At 43.6% G+C, this 20,053-nt stretch overlaps 1 protein-coding gene across 3 annotated transcripts in view; it reads right to left on the bottom strand.

Moving 5' to 3' along the window:
* Window positions 1-2,255: 2,255 nt before the first annotated feature.
* The window catches only part of VWA3B (von Willebrand factor A domain containing 3B), a 73,464-nt gene continuing 55,666 nt past the window's right edge, over window positions 2,256-20,053 (bottom strand). For all 3 annotated transcript variants that reach the window (XM_088667669.1, XM_088667671.1, XM_088667670.1), the window contains 7 exons: window positions 19,745-19,856; window positions 17,898-18,022; window positions 15,771-15,908; window positions 14,956-15,053; window positions 13,613-13,848; window positions 6,690-9,407; window positions 2,256-2,722 (listed from right to left, as the gene is read on the bottom strand). In XM_088667669.1, the coding sequence (XP_088523795.1) occupies window positions 9,139-9,407; window positions 13,613-13,848; window positions 14,956-15,053; window positions 15,771-15,908; window positions 17,898-18,022; window positions 19,745-19,856 (978 nt within the window). In that variant the 3' untranslated portion in view covers window positions 2,256-2,722; window positions 6,690-9,138. The remainder of the gene's footprint in view (window positions 2,723-6,689; window positions 9,408-13,612; window positions 13,849-14,955; window positions 15,054-15,770; window positions 15,909-17,897; window positions 18,023-19,744; window positions 19,857-20,053) is intronic.

Below are 20,053 nucleotides of genomic sequence, written 5' to 3'. Positions count from 1 at the left end.
AAAGCCATAATTGGTGTTGATTCCTTATCCCCTAAATTGATTGTTTTGCTTTTTAATTACATAAAATGTATATACCTCTTGGTTGTAGAAAGACAAAACAAAACAAAACTTCTCAACATGGCTTGGGTAGATTGTCTTCTTGTCTGGTTGGCTGACTGGAATTTTTAACACAATCCTGAACACATTTACTAGGGAGTAAGCCCCACAGAACAGAATGGGACTTGATTTTCAGTAAACATATATTGGATTGCACAGCAAACTGTGTACTTGGACCATCTAAATTAAATTTGATTGGATTTACCAAGTTACACTTGGGAATACGTAAATCTGCCCTTCTGTTTGTCAATACTACTAGAACCTTGAAAGATAATATCCATGTAACAATCAATAAAACTCAATGATTCGATTCCTTCTGAAGCCGTGAAGGGCATCCCTGTCCGAGTCAAAATAGACCGTAACAGTTTTAATTGTATTAAGTGAGAAATTCAATTTACCATTAGAAGGAGCTATAAGGCACTTTCTTGACTGCATAGATCAAGGAGGTTGGCCATAGCTAGAGATGAGAAAAGGGCAAATGATCACAAGCTGAATAAATGATTCCTTCTCTCCCAGGATTTTTTTGAATAGCTTTCATATCGAGCTGCTATTAAGAATGCCCTGGATACCATGAGCATCCAAAGTAAGGGTGCTTCTTGATGGCACACATAAACACAACCTACAACCCCCACAGTCTTGGTTAATGCTGCTCCACCTAGGGAGGGTGGATAAATTAAATTCAGTTCAATTTTAACTAGCATGGCCTCAGCAAAGTTAACTCTTTATTCAAAGAAACAAACAGCTAAGGAGACCTAGTGAGCCCAGCAGCTCCTCCCAGTAGATCATGCCCCAATGAGGCAGTTGTGAAGACTGAAGGCCCCCACCTTCCACAGTTCCCTAAGCCTCCTCCTCCTCCAGGTCCTTCCTAAGCAATCTGGTCTGTCTTTGCTCTTCCCTCTTTATACCTCTTTGTGTTCTGGGAGACCACAGGGGAGTGGAACTGGGCACCCCAGGAGGAGGAGACTCCCTGGCTTCTTCAGCCTCTCTGCCTCTTGGTGTCCCGTCTCTCCAGCCTCCACTTTTGCCTCCGATTCTGGACTGCTCTCCATCACAGCCCCTTCCTGCTCACTAAGTCCTGTTACCGCTTCAGCTTCCAACACCTCCTCCTCCCAGTCTGCTCCCTCTTCTCCCTCTGACCACTCATCACCGTCCCATCACCAACCCACTAGCTCTGAGCCTTCTTCCCTTGGGGCATTCCCAGCTGGTGCCTCCCACTACTTCTCTGCATCCAGTCCATGACACCAGCTCTTTTCTCACATGATTGGATGTCTCCGTGTACCGTGCCAAATTGCAGCCGGCAAGATCTACCGGGACATGTTGCTGTGCTCACTAGGCCTACCTGGCCTCCTGTGTGTGCTACATTTCCTTCAATAAAGAGTTAGCTTCACTGACTCCGTGTGATTTATTGCCAACTTGCTCCTGACTCCCGCTCCTGTCTACTGAATGAACAACTGTGACAGCAAAAGGTGCAAACCATTTCATATACAGTTTGTGGAAGGACCTCTAAGCGGCTATGCACCGTTACTCTACAAAGCTGTTAATGTTTAATGAATAGACTTACACCGAAGGTGAATTTTGTACCATGCTTATAATAAAGCGTGGGCCATTGATATAAATGCATGGCGGCAGCAGAGGAAATATGCATAAAAATATGTTGATTCCAATGAGCTAACTATCTAACTTAGCACAATCCACCCTCCATAATGTAGGAGGACAGGGCACCTACTTGATAAACGGGGGCACTGTTAAAGATAAAAAGAAAGTAGCTTGTAGGCTGATGAATGCAGCTAAGCAGATTAACATAAATATATTACTTGAATAGATAATCAGATCCAATACATCTGAGTTGATGTAGTTGGATTCAGTTTAAGCATATAATTACACAAGCACAGTCCTAAGTAGTTATAAAACAGAGCGTTATAACTTGTAGGGGCTGGAGGAATAATGGCAAGTGCTCCTTGCCGCAGAATAAATATGCTGGTATTCTGTTGCCTCAATTACCTTTCAAGGGAAGTACGCCACCCATGAAATTCTGGGAGAAATGCTCTATGGACAGAGAAACATTTGACTTTGTTATTAATAACAAACAGCACTCTCCAATGAACAAAGTGATTCATGGTTCCTTTCCTATATTTATTACTCAATAATGCATTCACATATTGGTTTGATAACCTTTATTTGCAAACCAGAAATCCATGTAATTCTCAGGCCCAGCCAGGTAAGCTGCAGAGATGCTCCTGGCCGGTGGGGTGTGTGTGTGTGTGTGTGTGTGTGTGTGTGTGTGTGTGTGTGTTCTACACACACAGTCTTTTGAATGAGCAGGGAGGAATCAAAGCTGCACATTGTATGCAGTCCCTGGATCAGCCCATCGTAATAGTCCCTGGATGAGGACGGGTGACTTTTCATTGACTACTTCACCTGTATAGCACTATTGGTCAGTTTTTGATGGATCTTCCTCCTCCTCCTCCTCCTGCTGTTGCTGCTGCAGTTCTAATTTCTTGGGGAGCAGGGAATGGTTCATCCTCATTTTGGTGAGATATTCTCTGCTATGAGGTGTCTCTCCTATCTTTTAATTCCAAATGCCATTCTCTGAAATTTTAGTTGTAGCAACAGCAGTCACTGGAAACTGCTTGGCAAAAAGAAAAGAAAAAGACATTTTGCAACTGCACAGTGCTGAGTTTCTATATGCTCCCTATTAATATTTTGTGCATTTATTTTAGCAATTGCCATTGTGCACACACCTCACCAGACTCCTTGGCTGCAGACTTAAGTCTCTTGACTCAAGACTCAAACCTTTCTCTCACAAACAAAAACACAGAGCTGCGCACCTGCACTTGGATTAGCTTTCACATCCAGCAAATGCTTCCTTGTTGATCTTTAGGGCTGCCTTGTTTATTAAGGGGTGGGGGTGGAGCAAGACTGGGGCAAGTTTGCAGGGGGTAGAAATTCCATAAACACTAGACCACTTGGAAGATATTACAGTACCTGGAAGGCCCCACAGCATCCTAGGAAAATGCCTGGTCTAAGTATTTTTGTCTTTCTAGCCCAATACTCTCTACTTTGGGCTCTCCAGGGTCTCAGGCAGAGAACTTTCACATCAATTGCTACCTGATCCTGAAGATCTTGGGCATATGCTCAGCCACTGACCAAAGGTCCCCTCTCCAAAAAGTTCTTAACTAACGGGAGACCCCCAATAAACGGCTTCTCTCTCTGTTGCATCTTTTATCATCAACCCAGTTGCAGAAGGCTCTTCTGCAGCATTGCTCTGCCAGTGATGTCACCATGCTCAGCAAACATTAATTAGACACCATTGGCAGAGCAATGTTGCAGAAGAGCCTTCTGCAACTGGAGCAATTACTGTATAAAAGATGCCACGCAGATTGAGCGTCTCCCCAAACCACAAAAGGTGGTCTCCTATAGACTGAATGCAGCTACTACCGGTAAGCATTGGAAAAGAATCGTGATGATGTAACAATTTGGGAGAGAAAATTGGATAGAACGCTGGATCTAATTGAAACAGCAGGAGAGGCAGAACCTTAATACCTGAACTGGCATTTAGCCAGGGCACTGGGGTTAATCCCACCACATCATGAGTGCCATGGGATCGTTAATGACTGCAGGGCTGTGAAGAAGTTGGCATTACATACACGTCCAAGAGACAGCTGCTGCCCCAACAGCCATGTCTACTAATGCCACACTAGAACATGTTGCACTCAGAAGAATGCCTGCTACTTATTATTATTATTATTATTATTATTATTATTATTATTATTATTTATTGCTGGCTACTTCAGATGCATCTTGGTTCCAGATTCTGATGGTGCGCAACTTTAATAATTATCAGCATTATTATTAATGCCAAAATAGGCTTTGAAGCAGTTTACAACAAGCAGAAATCCATCCCAATTGGTGGGCAGAGTTCCAAGCAAACAGAGATGCGGCTACAGGTAGGTAGCCGTGTTGGTCTGGATCGAAGTAAAATAAAAAAATTCCTTCAGTAGCACCTTAAAGACCAACTAAGTTTTTATTTTGGTATGAGCTTTCGTGTGCATGCACACTTCTTCAGATCAGAGATGCGGCTGGCATTTTTACACCGAGTCTGTTGTATTTTGGGGGTTCTGTGTTCCTTGCCCTCTCCCATGAGCAGTGGCCATCGATAGGCAAAGCCACCTCCCCGCCATTTGTGTGCAATATGGCAGGCAGATCAGGCTGCTTGGGCATTTGCTCTAATGGACCAGCCTCCACTGCCTCCCAGGCTGTGCATCGTTCTATAGGATATGGCAGCTGTTCTGCTGATATAGCAGCAAACTGTCTTCCCCTTGGCATAGCCGGCGTTTAGGATTGCTTTGCCCAAGTGCATGCAATTAGTACTTTCTCAAATACATTTGCCACAGCAGTAACACGCAGGACAAAGAACTGCAATTTGCCATGGAAGGAGCACACCATGAGGAGCTCTGTGTGATATTAAGGAAAGTTAATTGCACTTAGTTCTCGCTCTGGGAAGAAATGAAAAGCTATAATTGCTGAACCCATTCGAGCCCTTTGCGAAAGACTATAGAATTAGGCATCAGGTGGCTTGCAGATAAGACTGGCTGGGACAAACAGAAAGTATCGCGAAAAGATTAAAACAAAATGTAATAGCAAACATCTATGTTTTGTGTGGACAGAAAGGGAAATGACTCCTAATTAAATGAATCATTTCTTTGGAAATGCCAGAACAGAGAAAAAAACTATTCAGAGTCCGCCAGAAATTAAGCCCATTGACATGAATAGCAGCAGTTGCACAATAACACAACTCTCCCATTCATTTCAACAATGAGAGAAATGGCTCAATGGCTCATCCCTCCCTCCCTGTGAACTCCATGGGACTTGCTTCAGAGTGATGGCATGTGGATTAGCCTCTCACCTGTGTCTATGAGTGGTTCACCTAAGGATGCAGTGAAGAGTGTCAATATGCCTCTCATGCGGAACAGCATCTGAAATTCCAGCCATTTTTTTTTTTTTTTGCCTACACTGTGCCAGGCAAAATGTAACCAGGCATTATTCAATCAAGGTGTGTGAATGACTAAGAAAATTTTTTTTCAGATTATACAAATGGTAAACCATGCAAATTTGTAGAGTTCTGATAAAGGGGTGTTGTAGACCCCACCTCAAAGGGGCTAGAAACTAAGGGCAGAGTGGAGCAGAGTGAGGGGATTAAATTCAGTTTGCATTTAAAGGCAAACCTACCAAATCACACTTTGATTTTGGAACCCTGCATGAATGTTTGCGCAGGCATCCTGTGAAATTTAACTAGGCAGGCCATTTCTCTAATACAGGAGGACTGTATTTTAAACTGAATTTCTCCCAAATTCTAACCAATGTTGACAACCCAGCCAATACTAAAATTATAGAAGATCTAACAGATGTGGCAACCCAGTCCTAATCATTTAGAATGGGTTGCACCACCACTTAAGTCAGAGGTGGAGAATCTATGGTCCTCCAGATGCTGTTGGACTACAACTCCCATCAGCCCTAGTCAGCATGGTCAACGATCAGGGATGATGGGAGTTGGAGTCCAAAAATATGTAGCGAGGGCCACCCTATTATATATGCTACATAGCAATACAGCTGAGGAGCCCCATTGAAGACAATAAAGGTAAAGGTAAAGGGACCCCTGACCATTAGGTCCAGTCGTGACCAACTCTGGGGTTGTAGCACTCATCTCACGTTATTGGCCGAGGGAGCCAGCGTACAGCTTCCGGGTCATGTGGCCAGCATGACAAAGCCACTTCTGGCAAACCAGAGCAGCGCATGGAAACACTGTTTACCTTCCCACTGGAGCGGTACCTATTTATCTACTTGCACTTTGACGTGCTTTCGAACTGCTAGGTTGGCAGGAGCAGGGACCGAGCAACGGGAGCTCACCCCATTGCGGGGATTCGAACCGCCGACCTTCTGATCAGCAAGCCCTAGGCTCTGGTTTAACCCACAGCGCCACAGTTGACAATAGGCCAACCCAATTAGCTGGGCCAAATCTGTACAGATTCAAAGTCCAGTGCTTCTCTTTAGCACTGTCACATTTTAGACAATGCAATGGCAGTTTGGAGACTTCCTTTGTCTATTCCAACTTTGGGCATCAATTATATCCCTGTTTTCCTCACTTTTATTCAGGCAGTGCATGGCCTGCTTAAGCCTCTCCCTCCCCCCCTCCTCCCCCCTCCTCCGCCTCTCCTGTTTTAAGATTAGCAGCCTGCCATGAGATTGCCACTAATCTGGCTGATGCCTTTTGGAATGTCAAATGAGAGGTGGCAGTACAGCTTCCACTAGAGTCAGAGAGAGACTTCACAGCCTCTAGCGCTGTCTGTATTTTACACAGACAACTAGCATCTATGGAAAACAGGCTTTTGACAGTCAAAAAACCTGAAACCTGCATAGCGAAGCTTGGAAGAGATAGCAGTAACTATGATACTGAGAACAGGGAAATCAGAGCACAAAACTTGACCCAGATTGTCTCATAGAGATCAGTTAATCCCTACTGTATTTCTTCATGGCACACAGAAAGGAGACTAGCAGCATCACGAAAACATTTCGAGATTAAAGTTAGTACTTACCTGTACATGATGATGAAACTGAGTTGTCCATGCCTGGCTTGGTGACGGCCAACACTCTTGAGTTCACGATGGACACAAACATGGAAGCTTGTTAGGTCTCAGGTACTTAACAATTTTACATTTCAAACTGGTCAAAGCCGCTCAGGATCTGGTTCAGTTTTCCCAGAGTGGAGCAGTGTTACACAGGCAGTGGCTGTCACCAAAAACCCTCTGCTGTGTTCTTCCCATGCACCACTACATAATTTTGTGTCATGGGCATATTTTTTCGGAGGTTCTGTGCCACCCCCAATCTCTGCTGAGCAGCAGCAAGATTTCTGGGGGTTCCAGACACTCACCCAGAGTTGTGCTTCCTTTGGGAAAATTGAGGCACAGTGGAGGCTAGTGTCGTTAAGAAATAGGTTTTATTTTACACCTAAAGTCTTCAATGGAGACAGTGCAGAACATTATACCTTAGCAAGCTCAGGTCCAAAGCCGCAGTCGTGGCTCTCTTGCTGCAGCCTCCTCCACTTAGAGCCAAGATAGTTCTGCCTACTTCCTCCTTTTTGTTCCCAGAACACCTTGAAGCTTTCAAAAGGGACACATTTTCCTATGACATCATGTCCCCCTCAATTGCCTTGACAACCTTCCAAATCTTAATTCTTTGTCCACACCTTGGAGGGGGCGGGAAGGAATGATAGCTTTTTTTGTATTGCCAATGGCCTTCAATGTCCCAGTACCTTGGTTCCCCATTGTTTCTCAACAGCGCTGCACTCAAGCTAGCCCAGCCAGGCTGGTTTGCGTAAGCTAACCTAGGAATTTCTTCTCTGGCACAGTTCTGCAATTTGTATTTTTCCATCATATCCCAAATATTATCTAAATGCTGCCATTTATTAATTTCATCAACAAATTCTGGCACCCCAGATGACAGGGATGTGGGTGGCGCTGTGGTCTAAACCACTGAGCCTCTTGGGCTTGCCCATCAGAAGGTCGGCGGTTCAAATCCCCATGAAGAGGTGAGCTCCCGTTGCTCTGTCCCAGTTCCTACCAACCTAGCAGTTCAAAAGCATGCCAATGCAAGTAGATAAATAGGTACTGCTGTGGTGGGAAGGTAAATGGCGTTTCTGTGTCCTCTGGTTTCCGTCACGGTGTCCCATTGCGCCAGAAGCGGTTTAGTTATGTTGGCCACATGACCCGGAAAGCTGTCTGCGGACAAACGCCGGCTCCCTCAGCCTGAAAGCGAGATGAGCACTGCAACCCCATAGTCGCCTTTGACTGGACTTAATCTTCCAGGGGTCCTTTACCTTTGCCTACCCCAGATGATCTATGAAAATATCATTGGGACTCTCCCCAATCCTGCCCTGATATAACTGGCATGTTGGTGTTTTAGGAAATACACACGATCCTGCTGTAGTTAGGTTGTGCTGACTGGAGATCAGTATCACCCTCAAGGGGCACATGGGGCAGATTCCCACTTCAAGGTAATTGCTGAATGCAATTCTGAATGCACAAGATATGCAACAGAACCCGTGTGGTGGTTAGAGTGCTAGAGTAGGTAATCTGGGAGACCAGGGATCAAATTCCCACTCAGCCATAAATCTCACTGGGTCACAGTCTCTCAACCTAATCTTCCTAGCAGAATCATAATTCTGAAGAAACTAGGGGGGGGGGATATTAATACTCCATTATTCTAAGATTAAGATACCTGTCCTTTACAACAACCACAACTTTTCCATCATACATCTAGAGACCCAAAGGATGTCTACCTGTGCTAGCCCCATGCCAGCCCGTTAGCAGGGGCCACCTCAAGCAGAAGTCACCCGCATATCTGTACAAATAGGGCACTGAAAAAGCGCTTTTGATCCCTTCCTTATTCCTTTGTTCATGCATTTTCTCTGCACCACCACCCCGACTTCAGATTCCTTCAGGGAAGGAGAATACACAAGACAAACACCATTATGGGATGGTTAATCAGAATCCAGGCTCTGACATGACACTGACATACACCTGGGATCACCTGTAAAGTACATCCTACCTACAACTGCACATCATATTCATAGAATCATAGAGTTGGAAGGCACCCTGAGGATCATCTAGTCCAATCCCCTGCAATGCAGGAATATGCAGCCGTCCCAAATGGGGATCAAACCTGCAACCTTGGCATGATCAGCAGCACGCTCTAACCAACTGCACTATCCAGGCAGACAACTGGGCATCTGTTCTCCGTACCAAGCTTAGGCACGTGCCAACGTGGTTCCTTTCGTCTGCCTCCTCGTCATTTTTTAACTGCACAGCCAGATTTTCAAAGATCTCCTTACAAAGATCTTGTGATGCTGCACAATTTTAATATTAAAAAAGTTTAATATCAAATTAAATGGTTTATTTGGTGTTGATATAATAGGGTTTCATAACCGGCAACTAGACCCCTCCCCTCCCTGCTCCCCTGCTCACAACTTGCAGTCTTTATTTACAACTAAATGGCAATGCTGTTTTTCCTTTGAGTGATGTGGTACTGCTGAAGCCGCCTTGCCAGCTCTTCCACCTTCTCGATGCTCGAAATGGAGGTCTCACTGCTGCTACTGGTGGCAGCCGTCTTAACAAGTTGAGGGGCGCTCTGCTGGCGCAAGGGATCAACGGCGCTCCGGAGGGCCTTAGTTATCCTAAACTCAGAAGCATTTGAAGGCAGCCACGGCTTTCTACCTCGTGAAGAATGAGGACGTGGTAAGCCACGATAAGTGGGTGCTGGCAGGAAAAAAAAGGGTGGAAGAAAAGGCGAAGATCGGTGAGATTAAACAAAACAATTCCCCTCCCCCCCCCAGGCCTGTTAGAGGAGATGTAAGAGCAACAGAACTCATTACACGCTGCACAGGAAAACATAAAAAGCACCTGGACTGTACAGCAGTGAATAGATATGAGGGAAGGAGACAACATAAATGGCTGCAAAGCTGCCTGACGTGCCGTAAGAGACTGATGGAGTATGGAGCTTCGCCATGCATGCAAAGGTGTGCATTGTGGAGCTTCATTCTCATTTGTAGTTATGTGAATGGTTGCAATGTGAATTTTAAAAATGACTCATGTAAACACCATTGGTTTAAATAGGGGCTATTTTTTATGTTTTGCTTTATTGCTGGTGATGAGTTCTGTTGCTCTCATTTTTCCGCCCAATGTATTTGCTTGTTTATTTTAATAAAATAAAAATGGCTCTCTGTTCAGAAAGTTGCATTTTCGTCAAAATATATTTTTCTGTTGGAAAAGCTTGTGAAGAAAATGTGAGCGGCATTTAAAACGGTCAGCTTCCCCCCCCCAAAAAAAATACAGCTTCTCCGAATTGAAGTGGGTCAACATCTGGAGGTCACGACATTTGCTGCCTTAATTCAACCATTTTCATTTCATCGCAAGAGATTTTCCTCTGCAACCACCTTATGGAAATAACCATGTTTCTGCAGAAGGCAGGATCTTTCCCCTGTGGTCAGAGGGCAACATGAGTTTGGCAAACCAGACTTTGAAAAATGGATCTTATGTGTGTTTTTAAAAGGAAAACTGGAGCAAAGGTATCTGGAATCTGAAAAAAATGAAATCCATAAAAACAGCTGCACATAAAATCTGTTAGAAAGTAACCATGCCAATGGCTGCACAAGGAAATCATGTTTTATTAAAGTCACGTTTTAAGATTTACACCATACACCATACACTAATGAAGGTAACAGTGATTTATGCTAACAAGGATTTAATTATGGAAGAAACAAGGTGGGCAATACAATATTAGGAGACAATTCTAACAATAACCGTGCTAGACATTATTTCCTAGACAGGAGATGAGTACTTATTCAAATAAATGGAAGCTGCACACATTTAATCAAGATAAGAGTCCATTTCGTCTGCGGACTTAGGATTTAAAATTCTATTTCATTCAACACTCTCACAGAAAATTCAAAACTAACAGCCAGTGCTTATCTTTAAGAAATCCACTGTCACCATTCAGCATGGAAACTCTGGTTTGCTCATAAAGAAATGAAGACTGTGCAGGCACTGTCAATTATTTGCTGATCATCATACATAATGCTAAACCAAATTATGGCTTAGTGTGTGGGTTCTGAGAGAGGAGGCTGAGGCTACTTTGCTTCTTATTCAGTCCTGTTGCTGTCCTGTGGATTCAGACGACATGCTACCACGACTTGGTTCACAGCAGAAGGAAATCAGCTGCACTCTCCAGGATCCTGCATGTTTGTGCTAAGCCATAGTTTGGCTTAGCATTATGTGCAACCTGAGCCACTGCATGAATGTGGAAGATCAGCCCCAGATAATACGAAGGCATAGTCGCTTTATCATCCAGCAATGCAGATTATTTAACACATCGATCAAACAAAACCAGGAGACGTCATGTGTCAACTTTTCTTTCTCTTGTTTCATTTCCAAAGTATTGAGGGAGTTGAAAAGGGTCTGCTAACATAGGACGCATTCTGAGAGAACCTAATATAAGACAATGTTTCCCAAATTTGGGTCTCCACCTGTTTTTTTGGGGCTACAACTCCCATCATCCCTAGTTAGCAGGATCAGGAATGATGGGAATTGTAGTCCAAAAATAGCTGGAGACAAGTTTGGGAAACAATGTATAAGGGCTTACATTGCAAGCCTACAGATGTCTACTCAAAAGTAAGCCCCACTAGTTTCATATGACTTACTCCCCGGTAAGCATGTGTGGGATTGGAGCCTTCATATCTAAATGGTACTATATTGACAGTAAACCATGATTTGCAAGAGATATTCAACATACAATATATACTGTACTGAATTTGCTCTTAGTCATATGGGTCAGTACATTCACATTGATATCTGAAGCACATTCTCACAAAGGGGACAGAAATGCACATTCCAGGTCCATCCCTTGATGACTAGCTTGTGTAAAAGAGCCAACAGAGTTCAAACATCTGACCAAACTCTCATTCTTCATCGCATCATTGCTTCAGACTTTTCAAACATTAGATAATTTATTGGGCTTGTTCCCATGCTCAGTTGCAAGCCGCACAGTGGGACACTGGGTTGCATCCCATGAAATTCTACTCAAGAGTAGACCCACTGAAATTCGTGGACTTAAATTAGTTGTAACGAAATAAAAATAAAATAGACAAATTCCTTCCAATAGCACCGTAGAGACCAACTAGGTTTGTCATTGGTGTGAGCTTTTTATGAGCATGCACACACTCCAGGTATTTTTCTTTTGTTTCGATGGCAGACCAACACGGCTACCTACCTGTAACTTAAATTAGTTGTGTCTATCAATGTGAATGAGTCTCCTCTGAGAAGCAGTAGCACTAGATGCAACCCACTGGGCCATTAGTGTGCAGGTATGAATCAGACGTAGGGGGTTAAGTCTATAGTAACACCATATTACAGCAATGTAATAAAGCACAAAGGAGGATAGGGATACAAATGCCTATCTTCTGAGACAGGAACCTTCCCAGACTTGGGGAGTTGTGCAACATTAGTATTGCTTTTTACTGAGTTAAAAAAAAAGTTTTAAAGGCAATTCATTGAGAACGACAAATTGCTAGAACAGGTTAAAAGGACGTTATAAAAAAATTTACATACAAAACTGGAGAAATATTAATTTGGATTACTAGAAGGACATTAGAAGAGTCATGCTGCACTGCCTGAGTGACTAAAAGTTAAAGGTTAGGCTTGGGAGGAAAATATGGGTGAAGTTACATCCTGCAGACTGGTAAAAACTATTCTGGAGTGCATAATTGTCAGGGAGGCGGACGTTTCTCTTTTTTAGTCTCTTTTCTTCAGCTAGATAGATAGATAGATAGATAGACAGATGTAGATAGATAGATAGATAGATAGATAGATAGATAGATAGATAGATAGATAGATAGATAGATAGATAGATGATAGATAGATATGGAGAATAAATAACTGAAAAAATCCTTTTTCACATATACAGTATATCTATAATGTGATGAGTTTTTCAGTTATTTCTTCTCCGTTCTTTTTTTCTACAATTGTGTTTGTTAAGGATAATGAGTACTTCAATTTTATATTTTCTTTTTCATCACCATTATTATTATTATTAGATATGTTGCTTTTTATTTGCTTGTTATAAATGTGTTAGGATTTTTGTGCACAGTATGTTAAAAACCTTCAATAAAAATGTTTTTTGTTCTTAATGTGGCTCAACAGAACAAAATGGTGGCAGTTTTCCTGGAGATCAAGGAAATAATAATAATAATAATAATAATAATAATAATAATAATAATAATAATAATAATAATTTATTTATACCCCGCCCATCTGGCTGGGTTTCCCCAGCCACTCTGGGCGGCTTCCAACAGAAATATTAGAATACACTAATTTCTTAAAGATTAAAAGCTTCCCTAAACAGGGCTGCCTTCAGATGTCCTCTAAAAGTCTGGTACTGTAGTTGTTTTTCTCTTTGACCTCTGGTGGGAGGGCGTTCCACAGGGCGGGTGCCACTACCGAGAAGGCCCTCTGCCTGGTTCCCTGTAACTTGGCTTCTCACAGCGAGGGAACCGCCAGAAGGCCCTCGGTACTGGACCTCAGTGTCCGGGCAGAGCGATGGAGGTGGAGACGCTCCTTCAGGTATAGTAGTCACTTGGGTATTTGCCAAGGAATGGCAAAAAAAAAAACCCAAACTCCAAAGCACTGTATCCCTGGAGAAAGTATCATTCCTACAATATGCTGGAAGATCAGGGACAAGTGTCTGTATTTTCTCTCTTGTTAGGCTAACTGAGAAGATCAAGATTAGGAACGTGATACAGAAAGCAATGATTAAAAGCAACCCTTGAATCCTAATCAAGGATTCTAATCCTAATCCTAATCAAAGTTACAGTAAATATGGAGTAAATAGACCTAATGCAAGCTTTCCATTTTGGACATATCTGACTTTACAACATCACTGGACTCCTGCTCTAGTTGACTTGTTGTACCTGTGCATCCATCTTTGAAATGAGAGGGTGGCGACAAACTACTTTCTCTTATTTTCACCGTCTTTCTGGGGGCAGCCAGCTGCTCATCAGAGGGCCATGCTTTGCAGAGATCCTTCCTGCTCTTTGCTCTTCCTTTTCTGGTGTTCTTCTTCTTCCATTCACCTCCGGCAGAGATGCATTTGGTCTCTGCCTCTTCAACCGCTCTATGGAAATGCTTCACAACTTTTATGTTTGGTCTAGATTAATTCAAAGCAGCAGATTAGCTAAATGCAGGCAGACAGGATTTCAGCAACCGGTGTGTTGTTGTTTTCCTCCAACGTGATAGGACAAGCAGAAACTTGTGAAAGTTCCCAGGCGTTATCTGATTGCAATTACACCCCGAACCCATTTCCCATTCTTCACATACTCAGTTTGTGCAAACTCTCTATGGTCTGGTAACCTCTAGATTAGATTACTGCAGTGCGTTTTATGTGGAGCTGTGCCTGAAGATGGTTCATAAACTTCAGCTGGTGCCGAATTCAGTGGCCAGGTGGCTCACTGGGGCAAGATAGCTTGAGCATATAACACCAACCCAGCCCCAACTACACTGGCTGTCAGTTAGTTTCCAGGCCCAATTCAAAGCACTGGTTTTGACCTATGAAACCTTAAATGGCACAGGACCGCAACAGCTCGAAGAATACCTCTCCCCATATGAACGAACCCGGATCCCGCAATCATCATCTGAGGCCCTTCTTTGTGTTCTCCCTCCACAAGAAGTCCAGAGGGTGTCAACATGAGAAAGGGCCTTTTCTGCAGTGGCTCCCCGTTTGTGGAATGCTCTCCCCAGGGAGGCTCACCTGGCCCCTTCATTACTTATCTTTAGGCGGCAGGCAAAAACTTGCCTCTTCACCCAGGCCTTTGGCTAATTACACAATCTATGGCCTTTTAGCTGTACTGTATCTGTTTGTTATTATGGTATGCATTTTTGTGTCTTTATACTGTAAACTGCCCCGTGACCCTTGGATGAAGAGAGGTAAATGTAATAAATAATTCTATACCACTTATACTTTTTACATCTCCATTCACACATCAACACACACACCAGTTCTTGTTACAGTGGTATAACAATAACCCCTTCCTACCAACACCACACACAGCCCCCTGTCTGTCTCTAGGTCATTTAATATCTCTGGGGTCTTTTTGTTGGGACTGCTGTTCTTGCTTTGTAAAATCAACATTATTGCTGTCATCATTCCAGGATTTGTATCGGTAGCATTGCTTGATATTTATCTCATCTCACACACACGTCTACATCTATACATATTTATGAAATGAAGGAAAAAATGGGATTCAAGTATACTCACACAAGATAATCCATCATTCGGGTCATATTTATGTAGCAGCAGGAGCAGGAATACCTTCTATGGCTGATTTTAATAAGCCCATTTCGTACACAGAATGCCTGCAGCAACAAAATCGCCACATCTTTAAACTCAGTGGCTTTTATCTTGTCAAACCAACCATTCAAATGAAGAAACTTGTACAGTGGTGCCTCGCAAGACAAAAGTAATTCGTTCCGCGAGTAGCTTCGTCTAGCGAAATTTTTTGTCTTGTGAAGCGCGATTTGCCGCGGCAAAAAAACCCCCCAAAACCGCCAAAAACCTTCGTCTTGCGAAGCGCCGAAAACATCGCAAGGCGCTTTCGTCTTGCGAGTTTTTCGTTGCGCGAGGCATTTGTCTTGCGAGGTACCACTGTATACGGAAGTAAAAGGAGGCAAGTTTCTAAAATGCAATGGTTTATTTATTTCTTAAAAATGAAACTAATTAGGCACAATGGATAAAAGGATAACTTACCAGAATAATTTGAAACACAGCAGAAGATATGGAAAAACAGTTATTGGTGTCAAGGGAAGAGTTAATTAATAGGGTTGTTTTTTTAAGGATGGAGTTTCAGAGCAGTGAAAACAACATTAAAATAAAGTAGAACTGAATGAAGAGAGTCATTTAGTAATCAGATATGTTTCTTATGTTAATTGCTCATTTTTCCTGTCAGCTAGAGTCGACAGGAAGAAAACGTGCAAGCCAACCTCTATGGTTCCACCAAAGGAAAAGATGCTATTAGTGTCAAGAATAAAAAGCACAGCAGTTTTCAAGGTGTGCCTGCCTGCCTGCTGTCTTACCTTTTTGTTGTTGTATTTCAAAACAGTGTAGACTTTATCATCTAAATCAGATTTTAGTGGCGTTGCTATGACAGTACCAGGTACGTAATACTCATCTCCCAATTGTTTTCTAACTCTTACAAATACATGGTCTCCAACCTGCAGAAACAGAAGAAGAGTTGGGTTGAGTACATCAGCTTTAAAATTTAATGGTCCCAAAGGTCCTATCTTCTTAACAGAGACAAGAATGTAATTACAGTGGTACCTCGGTTTTTGAACATAATCCATTCCAGAAGAACATTTGACTTCCGAAATGTTCAAAAACCAAGGCACAAAGGGCGGTCTGCAAATTTAACTGAGAAAATTGAGAAACACTCAGAGGAAGCCGTTCGACTTCCGAGGCACATTTGAAAATGGAAGCATTTACTTCTGGGTTTTCGGCGCTCGAAAACTGAAATGTTCGACTTCCAAGACGTTTGAAAGCCAAGGTACCACTATACTGTACAGTTATACCTTGGATCTCAAACGCCCTGGAACTCAAACATTTTGGTTTCCAAACACCGCAAACCTGGAAGTGATTGTTCCAGTTTGCGAACGTTCTTTCAGAACCCGAATGTCCAACGGGGCTTCCGCGGCTTCTGATTGGCTGCAGGAGCTTCGCGATTTGATTTTTGAACGTTTTGGAAGTCGAACAGACTTCCAGAATGGATTCCGTTCAACTTCCGAGGTACAACTATATACTTTGTGAGCTTACAGTTTCCACTAAAAAACCCCACAAAAATCCTCGACCAATGCTTTCTTCTGCAGCTAAAGTTCTCTTCCCCTAAGCATCCAGGTGGCTTAAACCCAAACTTTACTAACCTGAGAATCGGGAGTGAAATATTATGGCCGTAGCAAAGGAGTAGGGCAGAGCGAATTGTTGGTAACTTAGAAATGTCCTTTAAAATGTGTCAGCATGCATTCATCATGTGCGACAAGTTCTGATACCACCACATAGCTGGCATTTACATTTAAAAACAAACAGCTGAATGAAATGTGCTCTCACTATTCTCATGTACCATACTGTTTGGGTCGCCAAGACATTTTTGCTGCCTGAGTGGCAAAACAGAAAATGGAGCTCTCCCACACTGCCACCACTTCTTCCACCACCGCTGCCTCCCGCCACCACCACTGCCTCATTCACTGCTGTCGTCTGAGGCCACTGGAGGCAGTTCAGGGAAGCCCCGGCACACTGAGGGCAGTGGGGGCAAGAAAAAAGGAGGCCTGAGAGAAGCAGCTGCCAGCAGCAGCAGTTCTGCTCTTTTTACACAGTGGCTGCAGGCAACAAGTGCAGGAGGTGGCAAGCTGTTCAGAGGCCTGGATCTGCCGCCCTTCACAGCTGTCCCCAGTCTGCCTGCCACCTGAGGTGACTGCCTCACGAAGCCTAACAGGTGGGCCAGCCCTAGCAACATGTCCTTCCATCTATGACTGTGTCCCTTCTTTATAGAAATACAGTCGTACCTTGGAAGTCAAACGGAATCCATTCCGGAAGTCAGTTCGACTTCCAAAACGTTCGGGAACCAAAGTGCGGCTTCCGAAACCAATCGGAAGCCCCGCCGGACGTTCGGCTTCCAAAAAATAGTTTGCAAACTGGAACAGTCACTTCCGGGTTTGCGGGGCTTGGGAGCCAAAACGTTCCAGAGCTAAGCCGTTGGAAAACCAAGGAATGACTGTGGTTATGAAAGAGCATTATAGAATAAGTAATAAGTAACTCTGACTCCACTGAGCAACGGCACCCTGCTTTTATATACAGAGAATCAAGGGGAAATGCTTCCTCTTGGTGGGGAGATGGCAGGATTCCTGCATATGCCCAGACACCTATACCTCTTTTTCTTTTAAGTTTTCCTGTAAGTGTTTCAGAAATTTTATTCACCAGAGTTGCACATTATGGCTGGCCACCAGATAGGATCATCACCATTCACGTGCATCCTTAGGTAAGAAAGCCCAATATCAACCTGACAGGTAAGTTGGCCTGCTTTGGTCCCATTTGCACCCAATAAAAAAAGTCCTTGCAACCTGGGGGCGCTAAAAAGAAAGGGGCGCATTCCTTTAAGAAAGCACTATGTAGAGGAGAACATACATGAACTTCAGAAATGGTAAATTGCCTACCTGCAAGGATGGACAAGGCATTGCACCCCCCACAGATATAATGAACTTCAAGGGGACAATCTCCGTGTGCCCATAAATGAAATCAACAAGTGCGTAATAAGGAGTGATGGTTCGTATTACCGTCCCTAGAGAGAAAGCAATCCACAATTCAGATTACATGCTGTGCTTTGCAGCGTGCGAAATAAATGGAAACAGCTTTTTTTTAAAAAAAAAACTAGTTTTCAAAGCTCAGTGCAGAACATATGCACTGACTACCGATGGGGCAGCTCAACTGCTGGCAGCGCCATTTACAGATCACGACTAATGGAAGCGGGAAAGATCCCTTCCTTGGGGCTGTGGAAACTACTGCAAAACTGACGTTAGCCAAAGCAGACAGTCCTCGGTGACATGGACCAATGGATAACAAAATCTAATGTGTTCCTAATTCTGGCCCCACCACTGGTGGCAACCTGAGGGGTGTTCAGAGCCAGTGTGGTGTAGTGGTTAAGAGCGGTAGACTCCTAATCTGGGGAACGGGGTTCGCGTCTCCGCTCCTCCACATGCAGCTGCTGGGTGACCTTGGGCTAGTCACACTTCTCTGAAGTCTCTCAGCCCCACTCACCTCACAGAGTGTTTGTTGTGGGGGAGGAAGGGAAAGGAGAATGTTAGCCGCTTTGAGACTCCTTAGGGTAGTGATAAAGTGGGATATCAAATCCAAACTCTTCTTCTTTCACATGTTAAAAGGCAGCATGAGGAGGGGCACAGAGGGTAGCTGTGCCGCCCTTTCAATGGCAACCAGCCACAATGGCAATATACTTCTATACTTAGTATACTTCTCAATGCCAATTGCTGAAAATCACAAGTGGGGAGAGCGTGGTTGGGCTCAGGCCCTCCATCGGCATCTGGTTGGCCACTGTGAGAACAGAACGCTGGACTAGATGGGACATTATTCACATCCATTAGAATGTTCTTACATTCAGGACTCGGCTACATTAGTAAAGAAACAGCGATTTGAATGCGCTATAAACATGCAATACCAGATGGCGCCAGAGAGCAGTAAATTTTAAAAACACAATTTTCCATAGAGATTTTTTTTCTTTTGTTAAAACAATCTAATTTCTGACTTATTTATTTTTCCCCTGTGTTTAGATGCACCCTCAAGTGCACAAATGTGTGCACACAGAGCTGCTCGAAGCAAGGATCCTTCATCCTTTGCAATGGCTCTTACGCACACACATTCTCAAACCCACTGAATGCACAGCCAACAGTGGATACCTTAGAGCAGGCATGTCAAACCTGCGGCCCTCCAGATGTTTTGGACTACAATTCCCATCTTCCCCAACCACTGGTCCTGCTAGCTAGGGATCATGGGAGTTGTAGGCCAAAACATCTGGAGGGCCGCAGGTTTGACATGCCTGCCTTAGAGGGAAGAACTTCAGCATTCGGCACAAGCATTGGCTGCATTGGGAGGGGGTTGGACTGTAGGTAACTTTTGAGGTTGCTTCCAGTTCTATGGTACCAGCAGCCCCTGACAGTCCCCTGTGTGTTCTTCCTTTCTTCTCCACTGCACAGCGCCAAGATTTTAAAATTCTGCACGCACACACACACACACACACACACACACACATAAGCATGTACCCCCCCCCACAGGCACTAATGCCCATTCCTCAAAATATGTACAGATCCTAAACATTTGTCAACTATGTAATATCTCTGCATTAGCGAGCTAAATATTACATTTGGTAACTGTCCTGGCTGTTTAGTTACCACCTCCTGCTCCAAAGGACTCCCATCCACACGCCAGGTCTTGACACTGGTTTTAGGGTAGAATTCCAAGCCAAACAAACTACTATTTACAATGCAATTACCTGGGTAGTAAAATCCCGTGCCTTCCGATCTTGCAATGACCTTGTGGCCCTTGAGAGCATCAACCCTTTTTCCTTTCTGCGGCTTCTTTTCCTGTAGCTTTGGTGAATATTTCTGTGTTGTATATAAACGAGAAAGAGAGAGATTCACCCACCCCCAGTTCTTGAGATATACATCATAAATGGACTACAACAGCAGAGAAAAGGGCATACAGTGGTGCAATATGCTTGAAACAAAACTTTTGCAACTTTAGTAGTAAGCGCTTAGCACTTTTCAATGTGCTATTTAAGAACAGCTAGCGTTCAGAATCA

The sequence above is a fragment of the Zootoca vivipara genome, chromosome 4, assembly GCF_965207765.1.
Source record: "Zootoca vivipara chromosome 4, rZooViv2.hap1.1, whole genome shotgun sequence".
Taxonomy (NCBI): Eukaryota; Metazoa; Chordata; class Lepidosauria; order Squamata; family Lacertidae; genus Zootoca; species Zootoca vivipara.
This window is presented reverse-complemented; position numbering and strand designations above follow the sequence as displayed.